The 21189-nt window shown below is 37.1% G+C and overlaps 1 protein-coding gene across 32 annotated transcripts in view; it reads left to right on the top strand.

Annotated features, from left to right (window-relative positions):
- The window catches only part of FRYL (FRY like transcription coactivator), a 351368-nt gene that overhangs the window by 216570 nt on the left and 113609 nt on the right, over window positions 1-21189 (top strand). For 20 of the 32 annotated variants that reach the window (XR_014812414.1, XR_014812413.1, XR_014812416.1 and 17 more), the window contains 7 exons: window positions 7102-7200; window positions 8438-8539; window positions 14223-14326; window positions 14720-14828; window positions 17241-17327; window positions 20333-20504; window positions 21054-21186. Coding sequence is in view for 25 of the 32 variants with exons in the window: in XM_084971998.1 (XP_084828124.1) it covers window positions 7102-7200; window positions 8438-8539; window positions 14223-14326; window positions 14720-14828; window positions 17241-17327; window positions 20333-20504; window positions 21054-21186 (806 nt within the window). In the remaining 7 variants the exon portion in view is untranslated. Of the gene's footprint in view, window positions 1-7101; window positions 7201-8437; window positions 8540-11881; window positions 11927-14222; window positions 14327-14719; window positions 14829-17240; window positions 17328-20332; window positions 20505-21053; window positions 21187-21189 lie in introns of all 32 variants that reach the window. The other 12 variants (XR_014812412.1, XR_014812415.1, XM_084971990.1 and 9 more) reach the window with 1 other exon arrangement.

Raw genomic sequence — 21189 nt, 5'->3', positions numbered from 1 at the left:
TCTGCAACCTACACCACAGCCACAGCAACTCAGGATCTGAACCGAGTCTGCAACCTACACCACAGCTCACAGCAACGCAGGATCCTTAACCCACTGAGAGTGGCCAGGGATCGAACCCGCAACCTCATGGTTCCTTTGGATTCGTTAACCACTGCACCACGATGGGAACTCCCAAAATATGTATTCTTAATAGATGCCAACCATTGCCTTTGGAATAGATAAGCAGTGCCATCCTACTGTGCAGCACTAGGAACTGTGTCTAGTCACTTATGATGGAGCATGATAATGTGAGAAAAAAGAATGTACATATGTATGTGTGACTGGGTCACCAAGCTGTACAGTAGAAAAGCGACAGAACACTGTAAACCAGCTATAATGAAAAAAATAATAATTATATATAAAAAATAAAAATATGTATTCTAAATAATTTAGAAAATATGATTGCTATAAGCATGACTGCAGTAACTTCCAAGAAACCAGATTTTTTTTTTTTTGTCTTTTTATGGCCACACCCATGGCATGTGGAGGTTTCCAGGCTAGGGGTCTAATCATAACTATAGCTGCTGGCCCACGCCACAGCCACAGCCACACCAGATCCGAGCTGCATCTGCAACATACACCACAGCTCACGGCACCGCTGGATCCTTAACCCACTGGGTGAGGCCAGGGATCGAACCTGCAACCTCATGGTTCCTAGTCGGTTTCGTTAACCACTGAGCCATGACGGGAACTCCAAGAAGCCAGATTTATAGAAGCTTTTCTTGGTGTAAATTTATCGTGTTATTCAAAAATAATTTTGCAGTTACTAGTACCCAGCATTCTATAAATAGGATTCAGGGATTTTAGAATACTCAGACATGCTAGATTTTTTTGTTTCTTGGCTTTTTGTTTTGTGGTATGCAATATGCTATTCACTTTCAGGATACTACACCCTGCTGTGTAAATGATATTCCTTACATATGTATACAAAATTTCATTTTAATACTCTCTTGTGGAGGTAAAATTGATAAATAGACTACATATATTTAAAGTGTACAATTAAGATCCTGCTGAATAGCATTGAGAACTTTGTCTAGATACTCATGTTGCAACAGAAGAAAGGGTGGGGGAAAAAATGTAATTGTAATGTATACATGTAAGGATAACCTGACCCCCTTGCTGTGCAGTGGGAAAATAAAAAAAATTATTAAAAAAAAAAATAAAGTGTACAATTAGACCTGTATATATGCCTGTGAAACCTTCACCACAGCGAAGATAACAGACATATCTGTCATACTCCAAAAATTTCCTCATGGTCCTTTTTAACCCTTCCCCTACCCCACCCCATGCACTTCTCTGGTAACCATTGATTTTCTTTTCTTTTCTCTCTTTTTTTTTGCTTTTTAGGGCCACACTCGCAGCTTATGATTTTGTTAAATGCTTTTTTCCTCTGTCTACTGAAACAATCATACAAGTTTTTTTTTTGTTAATAATAATATGGTGAATTCTATTAATTGATTTTTCAAATGTTGGATCAGCCTTATATTCCTAGGGTTAAGCTTCTCTTGATCACAGTTAGGTTTTTTAAAAATATTGTTAAATTTTATTTCCTACAATTTTTTTGAGAATTTTTGCATCTCCCTATGTTCATGGGGGCTATTTATTGCCTTGTGGTTTTCTTTTCTTGTAATGTCTGTTTTAGGCACAGCGTAATGTCAAAGACGTATGTGTAGAATTGGCTACATGTCTTCCTTTGGAGTTGGGTAGAATTTACCAGCAAAGCCATCTGGCCTGGGATTTTCCTTGTGAGATACTTTTTGAATATTAAGATTATTTTCTTCAGAAGACATAGGGCTACTCAGACTATTTCTTCTTGAGTAAGATTTCATTTCTTTCTAAGAAGTTTGTCCATTTTCTGAGGATTACCCAATTTATTGGCATGAAGTTGGTCATAATATTCCTTTATTTTCTTTGAATACTTACAAGATTTGTAGTTGACCTCTTTCATTCCAAATATTGGTGTTTGTGACTTTTCTCCTTTCTTCCTCATCTGTCTGGCTAGAAGTTTATTGATTTTATTGATCTTGAAGAACTAGCTTTTGACTTTATTGATGTTGTCATTTTTCACTTTTCTACTTCATTGATTTCTGCTTGGATTTTAATTATTTCTTTTCTTCTACCTACTCTCTCCAGTCACACCCTATTTTCTTAAGGTAGGAGTGAAGGCCCCATCAAGACATTTTCTCTCTTCTAATATAAAATTTAAATCTGTGTCTTTTCCTCTAAGTAATTCTACAGTGGCAGCCCCCAGATTTTAATATTTTGTGTTTTATTTTCATAAAGCTCACAGTACGGTCTGCTGTCCTTTGTGAAATCCACAGATCATTTAGAAGCATTTTATTTAGCTTCTAAACACTTGGGGATTTTCCAGCGGTTATGAACATACTTTGTATGCTTGAATCCCTTTAGATGCATTGACATTTGTTTTTTTGGACCAGAATATCATTCATTTTGATGAATGTTCTATGTGCACTTGAAAAGACTGTGTATGTTGCTGTCAGATAGAGTGCTCTCTAAATATCAATTAGGAAAAATTGGTTGATAGTATTCTTCAACCTGGTGATAGCTTTACTGATTTCCTATCTATGTGTTCTAGTAGTTACTGAAAGAGAAGTATTTGAATCTCTAAGTATATAGGAGTTCCCATTCATGGCGCAGCGGAAACAAATCTGACTAGGAACCATGAGGTTGTGGGTTCGATCCCTGGCCTCACTCAGTGGGTTAAAGATCCAGCGTTGCCATGAGCTACGGTATAGGTCGCAGACGCGGATCGGATCCTGCATTGCTGTGGCTCTGGCGTAGGCCTGGGAACCTCTATATGCCGCAGGTGCAGCCCTCAAAAGACAATAAAAAGACCAAAATAAATAAATAAATAATAAATAAATAAATAAATAAAATCTCTAAGTATAGATTTTTCTGTTTCTCTGTTTCTGTCAGTTTTTGCTTTGTGTATGTTTAGGCTCTATTATGACACACACATACATTTAGGATTGTTATATCCCCTTGAGTTGACATCGTTATCATTTTGAAATAACCTTCCTTATCCCAGATAGCATTCTTTGTTCTGAAATCAATTTTGCCTGATATTAATATAGCCACTCCTTGGGAGTTCCCATTGTGGCTCAGTGGAAATGAATCTGACCAGCATCCATGAGGAAGCAGATTTGATCTCTCGCCTTGCTCAGTGGATTAAGGATCCAGTGTTGCTCTGAGCTGTGGTGTAGGTCACAGACGTGGCTCAGATCTGGCATCGCTGTCATTGTGCCAGTGGCTACAGCTCCGAACTAACCCCTAGCCTGGGAAGTTCCATATGCTGTGGGTGCAGCCCTAAAAAGACAAAAAAAATATATAGATATAGCCACTCCTGCTTTCTTTTGATCATGTAAGTAAAGCATATCTTTTTTCCATTTTTAAACTTTTAATCTACTTGTGTTTTTATATTTAAAGTACATATTGTTTTTGTAAGCAGGATATGGTTTCACCTTGCTTTTTTATCTAGTCTAGCAATCTCTGCTTTTTAACTGGGGACCACATACATTTAATATGATTGTTGATACAGTTATTTTAAATATGTCATCTTCTGGAGTTCCCATTGTGGCTCATCAGGTTAAGAACACAATGTAGGGGAGTTCCCATTGTGGCTCAGTGGGTTAAAAACCTGACTGACTAGTATCCATGAGGATGCAGGTTCTATCCCTGACCAGGCTTAGTGGGTTAAGGACCCAGCATTGCTGCAAGCTGTGGCATGGGTTGCAGATGAAGCTTGGATCTGGCATTGCTGTGGCTGTTGCATAGGCTGGGAGTTAGCAACTCTGGTAAGACCCCTTGTCCTGGAGTCGCCTGTATACTGCAGGTGCTGTTGTAAAAAGAAAAAAGAAAAATCTGTCGTCGTCGTCTTATATCTTTTATTTTCCCATCTGTTCTTTGTTCCCTTTCTCTGCCTTTTTTTTTTTTTTGATTAATTGAAGATTTTTGTGATTCTTTTATCTCTTTTGTTGGTTTATTAGCTATATCTCATTGTTTTGTCATTGTTTATGGTATACATCTTTATCATTTTTTACCTCAGGTGATATTATGCCATTCATGTGTAGCGTAAAAACTGTGTGCAATGGTATACTTCCATTTCTTCCCTGAAAAATCTCACACAGCAGTGAGCTGGGGCCATTGAAGGGTTTGTGTCATTTATTTTCCATTCCTCAGGGCTTACTTTCTTTTGTTGACTGATGTCTGATGTTTTGCACATCATTTCATATATGTTGTTCATTTTTTGGTTGGTTTGGTTGGTGGCATAAATCTAGTCCTCCCCTTACAGCATCATGGCTAGAAATGGAAATAAGTAGCATTCACTTCAAATTTCATTCAAAAATATTTTCAGTCTAAAAATATTCTAAAAAAATAAAAATAAAAAAATAAAAATAAATAAAAATATTCTAAAATGAAATTTATTTTCACATTGAAAATCAGATTTAACTGGTTTGACTTTCATTTTAAATGATTGAATTAATTGACTTATGATCTGTGCGTTCATGTGGATTGGTTTATGGTATTCAGATCCTATCTTTAGAACATGTTTAGAAAAGATGTACAGGGAGTTGTAAGGAAAGTTAAGAATTTAAAATATCAATGGCATAGCAATAATAGTGACTGACATGCTTTTTTTTTGCTGAAACCTTTAAGATGTATTTTCTTGGCAATTTTCAAATATACAATACTGTATTATTAACTACTCACTTGCTATGCATCCCTATGACTTATTTGTTATTAAAATTTTTATTTATATTTGATTTACAGTGTTCTGTTGATTTCTGCTATACAGCAAAGTGACCCAGTTCATATATATATACATGTGTATGTAAAATATTTATGTACACATACACAATCTTTTTCTTATTATTATCTTCCATCATATTCCATCACAAGTGATTAGATATAGTTCCCTATGCTATACAGCAGGACCTCATTGGCATGCTTTTGTTTTTAAACCTGTTTTGAATATTAACTTATAGTTGAATATTGAGAGGTTTTTCACATGAGTACAAACAGAAGTCATGGGTGTTCTCATTGTGGCCCAGTGGAAATGAATCTGACTAGTATCCTTGAGGATGCAGGTTCTATCCCTGTTCTCACTCAGTGGGTTAAGGATCCGGCATTGCCACATGAGCTGTGGTGTAGGTCGAAGACATAGCTTGGATCCCACATTGCTGTGGTGTAGGCCCAGAGCGACAACTCCAGTTCTACCCCGAGCCTGGGAACCTCCATATGCCGCAGGTGTGGCCCTAAAAAAAAAAAAGGACAGAAGTCATGAAATAGCAGTTTGTAAAGAGTTTGGGTCAGCGAGCCCCCACCCCCACTCCCACCTCAGTTTTTAACCATGTGAATAGGTTCATTTTACCATAAAGAAAATAGATAGCCTCATTTATAAAACCATTATCAGCTTGGTCTATTATCATTAGTGTATATACTTCAATTTCTCTTTCCTAGAAATGATTTGAATTATTGCTTACCCATCCTGAATTGTCATTTGTGCTCTCCCCTTGTCTAAAAATCTGTTTTTGCCAGATACCTAACTGGCATTATGTTGCTTTTAAGGTTAATTCATCAAAAGGAGCAGATTGTAGGAAGAAAGACCCTTCACCATGATCCATTATTACTGCGTTGCCTGATTCTTCTTTTATGCCATATTTGCTTCTCCAGTTTGTTTACTAGGGTTGTCCGAACACAGTACCACAAATTAGGTGGCTTAAACAACAAAAATTGATTGTCTCACAGTTATGGAGGTTAGCTGTCTGAGATTGGAATGTTGGCAGGTTGATTTTTTTCTGTGTGCTATGAGGAAGATCGTTCCATGCTTCTTGCTTGCTGGCAGTTTACTGAAAACCTGTGGTAGTCTTTGCTTTATAGAAGTATCACTCTCATCTCTGTCTTCATCTTCCCGTGGTGTTCTCCTTATGTGCATATCTTCCAATTTCTCCACTTTTTTAAGGACACCAATCATGTCGGAGTAGCCCCCCACCCCAACTCCAATAGGACCTCATCCTAACTTAATTATATCTGCAGTGATCTATTTTCATAGAAGGTCACATTATGAGGTGTGCGGGGGTTAGGACTTCAATATGTGAATTTGGGGACAATTCAGCTCATACCACTGGCCTCTGCCCATAGAGCTCCCCTGAAGGAACATTCTTGCCTCTCTAATAACCCCCAGCCTCTCTTCCTGGTTGGACTCTACTATGTATTTATTCATTGTATGTATTGAGTGCTTTCTGTGTGTCATGGCCTCTTCTATACCCAGGGAATTCAACAGTGATCAAAGTAGGAAAGGCGCCCTGCTCTTAGAGAGGCTACTATACGTCTAGTGAAGAAAACTCACAGTTTTGTAAAATACGTAGTGTGCCACCTGTGGTGGTGAGGACTATAAAGCAAGGTAGAGATACACAAATTGCCGAAGGTGGATCGGGGACTTGAAATGTTAAATAGAGTGATTAGGAGAGACTGCCACCTTGAAAGAGATGGTAACAATTGAGCAAAAACTAAAGAAATGAGAGCGTCAACCATGCCCTGTTTGGAGGGAAGAGCTTCTTAGGCGGAAGGAACCAGTGCCTGTTGGATGTATTCCTAGAGTAATAAGGACACTAACGTGGCTGGATCCCAGGGCTGGGGGCCAGAGCAGTGGAAGATTAGGCCAGAGGGGTCCCATGCGAGGCTTTCAGTATTGCTGGATTCAGCGTGGATGAAGCTTCCTTATGGAGGTTTTCGCATAGGAGCCCCTTCTGAGGGCTCTAAGAACAGAGAATCTCCTCTACAGCTGCTCTTACATCGCAGACTCACTCCCTATCCACTTGTCTCTAGTCTCTGCCTGTTCACCCAGGGCAGGGATGCGGTTTATGGCATCGAATTAACATGTGGTCATTTGGTACCCTATGGTACTTTCCATCCACTATTCAGTGAATTATTAACTACTTTCAAACCTTGCAGAAACATCTTGTAATCCTCGTGTAGTTTGAGCTAATGTTTGTAACCATTTTCTTTGTTTTTTTTTGTGTGTGTCATCTTTTTACCTAGGCTGTTAAAAATGAAGTGAATGTGCCCTGCTTGAAAAATTTTGTGGAGATGCTTTATCAGACTACTTTTGAACTGAGTTCCAGAAAGAAGCATTCATTGGTATTGAGACCATTTCAAACCTTCACATATTTAAATAGGAGTTGTAGTCATTGATTTATGAATTTAATAGTTTTAAGAGAATTGTAAAAATTAGAAGTATAAAATACCCAGCGTTCAACACAAGGGCAGATTTTTACCCATTTTCTCCTGCTTTTTAAGAAACTTTATATTCTTAATTTTATTAGCTCTGTATTTGCTGGGTTATTCAGACTTCATTCTAGATCTTTACCTGTATTGACAGCTGCTAGAAGTTATATATTAGACGAAAAGTTCAGTGTATTTTTCCTTTATTTTACATGGTAATAAATTATATCCTGAACCATATAATTATTTAGGAGCTATTATCTCTCTAATTAAATCTTTTCCATTCAGAGACTTAAGGCATTTTTTTTCCCCATTTAACTAGCCGCTTCAGTAACTTTGAGGGGTTTTTCTACAAATGTGCAGGCAGCTGGGAGAAAGTTTGGAGCGTTGGACAAATACTTGACCACTTAAGTTAGAGGTGTAATAATAAACATTGATTGTGTCAGGCGTTGCGCTGAGTGCTTGGCATTCTTTTTTTTTTTTTTTTTTTTTTTTTGTCTTTTTAGGGCCACACCCGCAGCATATGGAGGTTCCCAGGCTAGGGTCAAATCAGCTGTAGTGCTGGCCACAGCCACAGCCACAGCAACGCCAGAGCTGAGCTGCATCTTCGACCTGCACCACAGCTTACAGCAACGCTGAATCCTTAACCTGCTGAGCAAGGCCAGGGATCAAACCTGCGTCCATGTCGTGGACACGAGTCAGATTTGTTTCCGCTGAGCCACAGCGGGAACTCCGTGCTTTGCATTCTTTATCTCACAACCTGTAACATGTATGTGTGGTTACCATTTTCCACTTTACATGTCAGGAAGGTGAAGCTTCAAGCACTTGTCATCCCTGAAGTCACACATTGAGTGTCTAGAAAGCGGAGCCATTAATGCCAGCATATCCTCTGATCCTGAGGCCATGGTTCTGGTTATTTCTATGCAGAAATAAATAACATATTTCTAACTCAGGGAAATGTGATCAAGAAATTGTTTTCATAGAAAAATTTGTGCTTTATCATCCTTTGTTAGATTCCTCCACGAGACTATTTCTTAGCACAAACGGGAAGACTGCTAAAATGATTTTTTTATTTATGAGAATGAATGAAATGTAATTGACAAGTCTAGTGCTTTTTCATGAAAAATACTTCTCTTTCTTCTGTCTCCTATAGGCTCTCTATCCATTAATTACCTGCCTTTTATGTGTCAGTCAGAAACAGTTTTTTTTAAATAACTGGCATATTTTCCTACAGAACTGTTTGTCGCATTTAAAGGTAAGACTTAATCTCATTTCTGACCTATAAATATTGTCTGTGGTATATTCACTTATGCATATACATTGAACAGTATAATAAAACTCTTAGTATATAGTTCCTTTGAATATTAACACTTCACCGTATTCCTTTTTTTAGACATACTTATTCCTTCTATAGGAAAATCATGTTGTAGACATGAATAAACTTTTGCTCTAAAATTTAGTTGGTCTTAATGAATGCAAAGTTATACATTTTTCATAATATTGTTTATATTATCTTGGATCCAGCAATATTTGTTAATGAGTACATTCCTTTAAAATTTCAGAGTGTTAGTTAATCTTACAAAACTCTCCAGATACTTAATTTGTGTTTTCTTTGGGGAAAATTCAATAATGTTGGCTCAAGTCTGAATAATATGAAAAAAGCTTTGATAATAAAATATTGCCAAAAGCACATTTAATGTAAGTATGCCCAGGCAAATATGGAAGTGTGGTACTTGGTCCACATGGATGTGAAAGCTCCTGGAATGATCCTGACTTGAATCAAGGGATAATTCATTGTTATTAACACGATTTGCCACATCCGTGTCCAGTCTGTTAGTACTGAAACCAAAACTGAGGTAGAAGGATCATTATCGTCCCAGGTCCCTCTGCTGGGAGGATCTAACAGGATCACCTGTTCTTCTGTGGAAGTTAATATCTGACACAGAACGTGGGGCTATTCCTCATCTGCATGTCACATGAATGCTTGATTTGAATAGTTTTGAGACACAAATGAATATATTTGAATATTTGCCCTTTGTTAGAAATGCATGGCAGACATGGCATTTCATTTTGTGCTACTCCTCTAAGTTAGGGTTAAGATTGAGAATCTTAGGAGTTCCCTGGTGGCTCAGTGGGCTAAGGCTCTGGCATTGTCACTGCTGTGGCTTGGGTTTGATCCCTGATCTGGGAGCTTCACGTGCCATGGGTGCAGCCAAAGGGAAAAAGTCTGAAAACCTTGTGCTTTAAAGACAAGGAAAGCAAGGCATAGAGAGAGAAATGACTTGTCTTTGGCTTAACAGCTCACTGTGATATTGTGATATTGTGAGAACTAGGACAGCAATGGGCAACATTATCCTATGTATCTTTTTTTTTTTTTTTTTTTTTTTTTTTTTTTGCTGCACCTGCAGTACATGGAAGCTCCTGGGCCAGGGATCGAATCTGAGGTGCACCTGTGACCAGTGCCACAGCCATGACAATGCCAGATCCTTAACTCACTGCACTACAGCAGGAACTCCCTTTATATCCTTTTTTTAAAAAATAAGATTTTACATATCATTTTGAAAAATACCTTGATTTCTTAGTGAGGTACACTGAACTATGTCTTTGAAAAACATTTTTGGCTCCTTTCCTCCTAGATATATACATACGTTGATATTATTCATATTTGGATGAGAATTGATATGTTCTGCTTGCTTTATTTATGAAAATTTCCAGGACTAATAAGCTGGTTAAATTCTTTATGCCATACAACCAGAAAATAAGTTTTATTTAAATACATTATATTTTCTGTCCTTAGTTTGATAAGTCATACAGATTTTGATACTGAAAGAGAATTGATCATTTTCTGGGTAATATGATTCTTCAAACTTTATTAAAGTATTTTAAGACACACATTTAAGTGTTTCTGGAAGGGTGCTTTATTTCATGGCAATTCATACTTTTCTGTTGCTTGTTGGAATGTTTTTATATATATACGTTTCCACCTAACATATTTGCAGTTCTTGCGCAGCACTTTAACTTTTTTTTGTCTTAAGGCTTTCATTTAAAATGCTCTGTTTTCTTTGACCCCTTACCTCCTGTTGAATATCTCTGGCATATTGTCTATTTTCATTAATGGCTGTGTCAATCTGCCAGGCTAAAGGAGATAAGAGCCACTTAGCATGAATATTTGGAATATACTTGTCTTGACCATTAACCCTTAACTTACATTAAGGCTCTATTCAGCAGAAATTTTATGAATTGGTTCCTATTAAGTTTTAGGTACTGTGGCTACGCTGCATAGTTGCGGTAAGGAGTTGAGTATTTAGGGGAACATTATGCTAGTTATCTACTGTGAAAGGTATGATTTATTTACTTTGTATATAGGAAAAATTAGTCTAAGATAAAGTTCTTATCTAAATTGATTTTGTTTTGAGATTCATGTAATCTCTTGATTTCAAAAAAATCTATAACACTTTTCTATTGATCAGACCTACTACTTCTTAAAATAGATTTTTATTAATACTTACTATGGGGTAGGTTCTCTAATTACAATATCTTAAATAATTTTTACTATAACTGAGGCCAAAAGAAGAAAAATAGGTACCACATGTTTAGGGAGCCCCAAAGTGATAAGAGATAGGATTTGCGTCTAAATCCATCCAGCTTCATAACTTTTGTTCTTTCTGGTCTAATGTACCATAAGGGATGTTGCTATACTGAATATTTCAAAAAATACTTTGGCTATAATTCTGAGTTATTAAAAAGTTATTATTCACCAGAGTCATCAAAATAAATATGATACATTTTCAAGGCACTTTAAGATGTTGCACAATTTAAAAAATTATCTTTTTTTTTTTTTTGAAGTTGATGACCATGAAAAATGGGCATTAGTCTGTAGGTCCACAAACAGCACGAGAGAGCCTCAGTTTAGCATTTTCACTGAAAATGTTAAATCTGCAATTTTGGCACAGAGTTTGGTAGTTTCCCATTCCCCCGTCTTTATACCAATTGAGGTTATTTTGTGAAAAATTATTTTGAAATTTCTGAAGAATAAAATTGAGCGAGAGAGAGAAGAGAGTAAGAGTAGATGCCATGTAAAAATAATTTGGAAGGTTTTTTCCTACAGTCTATGCTTATTTCCTTTTAAAAATTGAAATTTGTGGAGTTCCAGTTGTGTCTCAGCGGTAACAAACCCGACTAGTGTCCATGAGGATGTGGGCTCGATCCCTGGCTGCTCTCGGTGGGTTGAGGATCCGGCGTTACCATGAGCTAGCCTGGGAACTTCCATAATGCCACATGGGTGGCACTAAAAAGCAAAAAGAGAGAGAGAGAAAGAAAGAAATTTGTTTGAAATCACATGCAGTGCTTTTAGAGGAAAAATTAGTAAAAATTTCACCTATTTTTCTCACAGTTTGAGTGTTATAGATGTATCCCATGAGGCCGAAATTATAGAAAGTTTTTTTCCTCAGTGTCTCTAGCCACTGTCTTGGAAATTTCAAATTTCTTCTAAATAGAGACCTTGGTGAAGAGCTGTCTTGTTTTGTGCTTATTTTCATCTAACATGCATGTGCTGCATCTCATGTTTATGTTTGCTGTCTCACATTGCTTTATTTAGATGCCATCTAACAACAGTATCAGAAAACAAATAGAAACACTCCAGGTGAGTCGTGTTGTGTCGATGTGACAAAGTGAAGTATTGCTTTATCTCCTTCAAGTGTGGCTTTTTTCCCCCCTTTACCCATTGCTGCATCGCATGTCCAAGGTATTTATTTAAACCCACTTCTTGTATTGTGCAAGAAGAGCACACAGCAGGAACATTTTACTCAAGGTTTAATATTCATGTGCCTCCAAGAAGATGAATTTAAGAGAGAGAGGTGATGTGGAATGTTGATTTTTAACCAAAATGATCAATTTTTAAATATGCTGTTAATTTTCTTTAGCTATCATAAATGATAATTTTTAAAAACATTTTCCAGTGAAAGTAAGGAGACGGTAGCTCAGATTTTGAGTATGATTTTGATGTAACACTCTAAAACTTTAATCCTATCAATGCAAGTTTTGAATCTTTGTTGTTGCTCACAGTAAGAAAAAAGGGAAGAAACATTAAAATGCTGCCAAAGAGTATATGAGATTGACATCAAAAACTTTATCATATGTTAGTATTACTAGATTTGATTAACGTAATCTAATTATTCCAAGTAGATGGAAATTGTAACTAGGGAATTATGTATCTGTGTTTAAGGATCGGATCATTTTAGAATGTTTTTATTATTGGGGTATGTATAGCAACATATTGTTTATTCAGTGGCTGAATAAACAATATTATTTGTATCACTTTTTATCTCGGTTTTAAGCATTGTTCATCCTGAAATAAGTCAGCTTGGTAAAACATACTAGTCTATCTTGGAAAGTTTGAAAGTCAAATTTTATTTCATGCCAGATACCTCAACACATGAGATAAGATAATCCAAATATTTTATTAACTACTTAGAATTCATATTTTGAAAATATAATTTAACAGTGTGAAAGTATACTTTGAAGTGTACATAAAACTAATTGGACTCATATTTTGTTATTTGAAACCTTGTATTTAAGCGATAGAAAAGAGATATATATTAGGAAAGAAAGTACTACGAAAAGCTTGTTATATTAGTAGCGTACATTGTGTGTTACTTTTTCTAATATTAGAAACACATTAATGGAAAACTTGTTGGGGAGTATATTTGAAACTTGGAATCGTGGATTTGGCAGTAGAGAGAGAGATTGATGTTGAGGCTCTGACCAGCTGAGTAATTGATATTCCATTCTGAATTATATCAAACCTTCACATACATAAATGTGCACAATTGTACTTTTGGGTTTAAAAAAACATCCCCAGTAACCTTTTTGCATTGTCCTTAATCATGCATAGTAGATGTCTATTATTCTATAATCTAAGAGAACATAAAATAGAATGGCTAAATTACTTAGTACTTAAAAATTCCCCTTTGCCCATTGTTATATGTAAAATAATTGTTAAATAATAAGAAATCCCTCAAGCTAAATTAAATAACTGCTAATTTATGGCACTAAACGCATTCTACAATTAACAGGTGCATACAGAGTTTCTCCTAAGGTGATTATAAGCTAATTTTCATATTTTACAATTAAATCTCATTATATGACTTGTCATTTGAGAATTTCACTTTTGATAATAGCTAGTGTGAAGGAAAGGTTTGTTTGCTGATCAAACTGTGATTGAAATGGGATACTTCTGATATGAAATAATAATGTTCTAACTGTAAATAAAAAATCAAAGGTAAACACCTGGCGCCGAGCATTTAACATGCACTTGGCAATGTTCCAAGTGCTTTCTTTCACATAATAAATCCCTTAATCTATGAGGTGGGTACTGTGTTATCTCCATTTTAAACATGAGGAAATTATGTCACCAAATGATAAAACAATGCTCAAGGCTGGAGTTTTGCCAGTCATTCCTGATTTCAGAGTTTATGCTCTTAATCTCCTGTCCCATATTCCTTCTTTTGAAGATAACCTCTCAATATATTTTGCATTATTTCCTAAGTTGAAATATCTGTAGTGACATTTGGGGTTCTAAATTTTAATGGTGTATGAACTGCAGTGAGTTACTGAAAGATGAATAATCCTTCCATCATTATGTCAATATTGTTGCGTTCAGGTAAGTTGAAGTGTGTATTTAGAGTTCTTAGAAATATTAATATAGTTGTAGTATTTTACTATTTTCTGAGAATATAAGGAATGATTCAGAATTTCTATATTACGGTTCTTTTGAGCTCTCTAGACTTATCATATAACAAATATATACGTAACATATTTAGATTGAATAAAAAGGGGAATGGAGAGGCCCTTTTAGTTTTGACAGAGAATATAATTCATTTTAGATTATTGCAAGTACTTTAATAAGCTTATTTTTATTCTCTTTTGTTTCTAAACAGAATAAAGATCCTAAAATGTCTCGAGTTGCACTGGAATCTTTGTACAGATTGTTGTGGGTCTATGTAATTAGAATAAAATGTGAAAGCAACACTGTAACTCAAAGGTGAGTGCCTTTGTTTTAAAGTGTATTTAAAATAACGTCTTAGAGATGAAATGAACCCGACTAGTATCCATGAGGACACAGGTTCGATCCCTGGCCTCGCTCAGTGGGTTAAGGATCTGGCATTGCTGTGGCTGTGGTGCAGGCCGGCAGTTGCAGCTCCGATTTGATCGCTTAGCCTGGGAACTTCCATATGCTTTGGTGCGGCCCTAAAAAACAACAACAAAAAATAACCTCTTGGTGAAAAATACCACACTAAGCAATTTTATTTCACATTATGAATACGTTGAGGAAGAATATGAATTCTCGTAACGTGTCGAAGAGCGGGAAAGATATTTTACTAACGTTTTGTTGATTTCATTATCTCATTATGACTGTATCTTTTTTCCCCGATAGTCGTCTTATGAGCATAGTGTCGGCACTTTTTCCAAAAGGTTCACGTAGTGTGGTTCCTCGTGATACACCTCTCAATATATTTGTGAAGATTATTCAGTTCATTGCTCAGGTGAGTACTTTACCTCATAATTCATATATGCGTGTAAGTTGTGAGAGTAATTTAGAGTCATGGAATTTGTTACACCTCTAAAAGCATGATAACAGGGAGTTCCCTGGCGGTCTAATGGTTAGGATTTGGCACTTTCACTGCAGACCCCCCTACCTCCCTGGGTTCAATCCCTGGACTGGGAACTGAGATCCCATATCAAGCTGCTGACACAACCAAAAAAAAAAAAAAAATTAATTAACAAAAGCATGATAACAAAACATTTATTAATGTTGAAAAGTGAAAAATAAACATAAGCTTAAAGAGTAAAAGACAGATGATGCTGATCATTTTTTGTATATATGCAAAATAAGTTTAAATCATTGATCTACACACTTGGAGAAGGAAAGGAGCCCACAGGTGGGAGCACTTCCTTTAGAAAGGGTCAAGAGAGAGTCTCATAATCCTATACTTAGTCCATTTACTAATTAATTCCTGAGTATCTTCAATTTTGGAACATTGTTTTCATAACCTGCATTAATCTAGGTTCTCAGGTACAAACACTAGAATCCACTACAGCTAGTTGAACCGAAGAGGTCTGTTTTGTGTGTGTGTCTTCTTAGGGCTGCACTCGTGGCATATGGAGGTTCCCAGGCTAGGGGGCCAATCGGAGCTGTAGCCACCAACCTACACCAGAGCTACAGCAACACCAGATCAGAGCCGCATTTGCCACCTACACCACAGCTCACTGCAACGCCGGATTCTTAACCCACTTCCACTCCATACCCAGTGAGGCCAGGGATGGAACCCACATGCTCATGGATGCTAGTTGGGTTCATTAACCCCTGAGCCATGATGGGAACTCCCCCAAAAGAGGTCTTTTAAGGAATATGTAGAGTTCATAGAATCACTAGTAGGACTGGAGAAACAGATTCTAGTCTAAATGCAACACCAGCAGGAACTACATACAGCATTGGGCTTCTAAGGAAGCTACTGCCTCTGCCACAGTTAAAAAGCTGCCCATTAGGAAGTCCCCACAGGTGCTTCAGAAGCCTGCTGCTACCACCATCTCCACTAGCAAAATCGATTCCTTTCTCCCTGTCCTCTTTCTCTGCTTCCTTCTCTTTGCCCCAGTTCCCAAAGACTCCTGCCAGTGTGTCCCTTGGCTGGGTCGCATCACATCCTGGAGCCTGGAGCTCAAAGGCATCCTGGGAAGTATCATCTTAGTTTTCCAACCTCTGCAGTAAAGGGAGGTTTATTGGAAAGCCATTTCATGGGGGTTCGGTAAGCAAATCCATGGTGTTGGTCCCATTCTCTTTTGGGACATCAGCCCTGGAGAAGCGTAGATAGGGTTTCCCTTCCCAATTTAGGAAAAACACTTTGGTTCCAGAATATTCCTTGAGTTCTCTTTGAACCAAAACTTTGACAACACAGATGACCCATAACATAATTATTTTTGACAGTGAAGACATGAGGGCTATTTAAATAAAATTGTATGTTTCTGTTTCCAGGAGCCCAGAAGTAACGACAGGTAAATATCAATGTGTCCATGAAGAATTGTGCTTTAATCTAGTGTTCAGAAAACTTTTGCCATTTGGTTGCACCCCTTGTCCTAGGGTTGTACCTGTTGCCTTGGGTTGGTCATCTCATACCAACACTCCACCAGGACCAAGCCCCTCTCAAGCATCAGTTACTCCTATTAGTTAACTTTTTTTCTTAGAGATTTTCTTCCTGCAGCCCGGTTCTTTCTGCCCCAGGATGAACTACCTGTTCTTATGCTGCCATATACCTATCGTCACAGGGCCTCCTTTGACCATTATTCTGGGGATTCTTTCACTTGGGTCTTAAATACAATTTTGGCTACTGAGTGTTCAAAACTTCTATCCTGTTGGTTTGGGTATTAAATACATCATTTGATAATTAAATAAAACATCTGTAATCATATTTTTAACATTAATTCATGTGTATTTTCCTTTTGTTCAACGAGATTCATGAACTTCTTATGGGCACAGACCTGTGTTTTTGCCATTATTTGTATAATTCTTAATGTGATACCCAACAGATACAGGCAGACCTCACTTTATTGAATTTTACAAATATCAAGGGCTCTTTTTTTTTTTTTTTTAAACAAATAGAAGGTTTGTGGCAGCCCTGTGTTGTCAAATGGTGGTTAGCATTTTTTTAAGCAATAAAGTATTTTTTAGTTAAGGTTGTACAGTTTTGGCTTTTTTTTTTAGCCATAATGCTATTGCACACTTATAAACTACAGTAAGTGTGAACATAACTTTTATATGCACTGGGAAACCAGAAAAATTTGTGTGACATACTTCATTGCAATTTTGCTTTACAGAGGTCTGGAATGAAACCTGCAATATCCCCAAAGTATGCCCATAGTAGTAGAAAGTTATAAAAATTTATTGATTTTTTTTTTTCTAGGAACGTTTGGATTTTGCAATGAAAGAAATAATATTTGATCTTCTTAGTGTTGGAAAATCTGCTAAAACTTTCACCATCAATCCAGAGGTAAAAAAACTATGATGTAATATACTATTACAGTATAATTTAAGTTTCTTTTTAAGAGCACAGTTTCTGGAATCAGAACCCTTAGGCTCAAATCTCTAGTTAAAGACTAATTAAAATAAATGTTATTTCCTACCTCTTTGGCCCTGCTATTCACTAGTAAACTCCTACTCAACCGTTAGACATCAAATTTTCAGATCATTTAAAAATATTTTGCAAACGAATTGTTTGTCAGAATCTAATGGTACTGGAGAATGTAAAAAGGCAAAACACTTGCTCTGTTTTCTCTTAATTTTTTTAAATTACTGTGCTGCTTCTTATAAAATCCTCAGATATATAGTTTACAAACGAGTTGGAAAGTTATTGAAGCTTTTCATTTGTAAAAAAAATTTTTTTTTTTTTCTGTCTTTTCTAGGGCAGCACCCACGGCATATGGAGGTTCCCAGGCTAGAGGTCCAATCGGAGCTGTAGCCGCCAGCCTACACCAGAGCCACAGCAATGCGGGATCCCAGCCGCGTCTGCGACCCACACCACAGCTTAACGGCAAAGCCAGATCCTTAACCCACTGAGCAAGGCTAGGGATCGAACCTGCAACCTTATGGTTCCTAGTTGGATTCGTTAACCACTGAGCTGCGATGGGAACTCCTGTAAAATTTTTTAAAATAAGTTAATTATTGGAGTTCCTGTTGTGGCTCAGAGGTTAATGAGTCTGACCAGCATCCACGAGGACACAGGTTTGATCCTTGGCCTTGCTCAGTGGGTTAAGGATCCGGGGTTGCTGTGAGCTGTGGTGTAGGTCACAGATGCAGCTTGGATCTGGCATTGCTATGAGCTGTGATGTAGGCCAGCAGCTGCAGCTCTGATTCAGACCTTAGCCTGGGAACCTCCATATGCCGGAGGTACAGCCTTAAAAAGCAAAAAATAAATTATTATTTCTAGATTTTTTTTAAGTGAGCAGAAATGAATTGTTTTTATAGATGACATACGTAACATGGTTTTCCGCAACCAAAAGAAATCACATAATGAAAGACATTTTCATGATCATCCATTTTCAAAAATATCTCTCCATTGTACAAGTTCATTTCTGAAATTAAGTTTTTTCATCACTGAAACTCTTATACTAATAGTAAAAAAAAAAAAAAAAGTCGATTATGCTGTTTAATTGTTTTTCTACAGGCTTACCTGAGGATTATCTTCAATCTGTACTTTTTTTTCACAAAAATTTTTAAGCTTGTGAGAGCTAGTGTAGTTAAAGCCAGATAAAATTGTTCATTAATCCACTTAATCAAACTATGCAAATTGCAGTACATTGAAAGAGAGAATAAATGAGGACACCCCTGTAAACCCCAGTACATTGTGGATCTTTCCCAGTCCCTTCAAAATGCCTAATATGACTATGTGAAGTGAGCAGCTGCTATTTGGACTAAGAGAGGACACCACTATTATGTTAATATATAAATGGGAGTAAAGCTTAAAACTTTGATCTTCTTTAGGTGACAAAAAATATATATATAAATGAAAGTTTTATTTTCTCCTTGTATTCCAGTGAACACTCTTTCACACCCACTGGAATGCATATACCCATTTCAGAGACCACTGGTGTAGGTCACAAATAATGACAGCTTGGGCGGAGATGGTGCAGTGCAGGTAGAAAGAAGATCAATTACTGAGAAAAGATACATTGAGAAGATACTGAGTCTAGGGGGAGGAGGTGCATTTGGTTTGAACATGGCACATCTGAGGCATTTTTTAGACATCCAAGTAAAAGTGTCAAATTGGTTTGAGAGTCCAAGTTCAGAGAAGTGAGGCATAAAATTTGTGGTTGATCTGGTATGGGTGGTAATTGAAGCCGTGTAAATTACATGCAGTGATTTCGGGAGGGAATACATAATGATAGGAAAATGCAGCCTAGGAACCTGCCTTGAAGCGGTAACATATCATACCAAGGGAAAGGAGGGTACATCGGAAATGTTGGCAGAGATGACACTGCCAACAGTGGCACAGATGTGTCCAAGGAAGGAAGTATTTCAGAGAAGGAGGGATATTGATAGCATCCCATCAAAAGTCAAATAATACCCAGGAAAAATGCCCACTGTTTTGAGTAGTATGGTCACTAATGAGTAAGAAGGAAGTGTTACAGGGATGGCTCATTCCATTAAGATCGTTGAGTATAGTTAACAAGACTCAGGCATATTCAGTTAAAAGGGAAATGTTGAAAATGTAAGAAAGAGAAGGAATGATTGACAGTGTAATTTTCTGATAATGCAAGAGCAGATGGGATTCTGACAACTAGGAATACCAGCATCCCTTCTCTTGTAACAGGAGCAAAGGAGAGGTGCAGATATAAATAGATCAGTGTGTTTGGTAGTAAGAAATTGAGGAGAGTTGATGGGTTTTTTTCCTTACTGTGAGGTGGGAGACACATCAGCTGCTTGGAGAAGGGAGGGTATGGCCTTAGGGTTGGAGAGGTGAGGAAGGGACAGAGAGGTTTCAAATAAGCCAGGAAATAGAGCCAGTTGACCTCAGAAGTGCATGGGTGGCACTTGAGAATCCGATATTAAACTCCAGTGCCTGGACTAGTTAAAAAATGTTGGACATGGAGTTCCCATCGTGGCGCAGCAGAAACAAATCCGACTAGGAACCATGAGTTTGCAGGTTTGATCCCTGGCCTCGCTCAGAGGGTCAAGGATCCGGCATTGCTGTGAGCTGTGATGTAGGTCACAGACATGGCTCAGATCTGGCATTGCTGTGGCTCTGGCATAGGCTGGTGGCAACAGCTCCGATTAGACCCCTAGCCTGGGAACCTCCATATGCTGCGGGTGCTGCCCTAAAAAGATAAAAAAACATAAAATAAAATGTTGGACTTATAGGTTAGATTTTCTTGTGTCCTCCTTTCTCCCAACCCCAAGCGTTACTTGATGAGATGTTTCTAACATGGAAAAAAAAAAAAAAAAAATGGAGTTTTCTGACACTCTGACTTCTTTATTTTGCCACTTTTTTCCCTGAAGAGAATGAACATAGGCCTCAGAGTCTTCCTTGTAATAGCGGACAGTTTGCAGCAGAAAGACGGTGAGCCGCCAATGCCAACAACAGGCGTTAGTCTTCCCTCAGGAAACACTCTGCGTGTAAAGAAAATTTTTCTCAATAAAACCTTGACGGATGAAGAAGCAAAAGTCATAGGTTAGTGCTACCTGGAATAAATAAATTGCTTTGTGATACAGTTTAATATTCTTCTCTGAAAGTTTGGGATCAAATCTAACATGTATATATTTGCATAGATTTATCTATGCATGTATATATTTGTGTGGTTATTTCACACAAAATGCAAAAATGAATACTTTTTTAATAGTATCTGTAAGTTTTCATGTTAGAAGTCTTTCGGTAAAAGATTTTTTTATATATATAATGATTTTTATTTTTTTCATTATACTAGATCCGCCTAGTTTGTTTTTTTTTTTTTTTAATAAGATCTTCTTACATGCTACTCCTCACTGCATTTTGCCCTTCCTTCAAATTAACTTCAATTCTGTGCATAATTGTTACATCTTTTCTCCAGTATTCTGAAGCTCATTATCAGGGAGAAGAGTACATTAAAGTTGGAACTCCTTCTTTGGTAATGATAAAGTTAATGTTAATTAAAGATTGATAGGGCTTTTGTTTCTTACAGGAAGTAACCAGTCTTTACCTAATTTTTGACATTTTATAGCTGAGGTTTTTTTGCCCCCCTAGGAATGTCCGTTTACTATCCTCAAGTGAGAAAAGCATTAGATAGCATCCTCAGACATTTGGACAAAGAAGTTGGGAGACCCATGTGTATGACTAGTGTGCAGATGTCCAATAAGGAACCTGAAGATATGATTACGTA

This window comes from Sus scrofa, chromosome 8, assembly GCF_054392235.1.
Source record: "Sus scrofa isolate SSC_HxYL_T2T_F1_AM1 chromosome 8, Sscrofa_HxYL_maternal_Yorkshire_Landrace_v2.0, whole genome shotgun sequence".
NCBI lineage: Eukaryota > Metazoa > Chordata > Mammalia > Artiodactyla > Suidae > Sus > Sus scrofa.
Note: the sequence above shows the minus strand (reverse complement) of the source record. Positions and strands in the feature narration are given on the sequence as shown.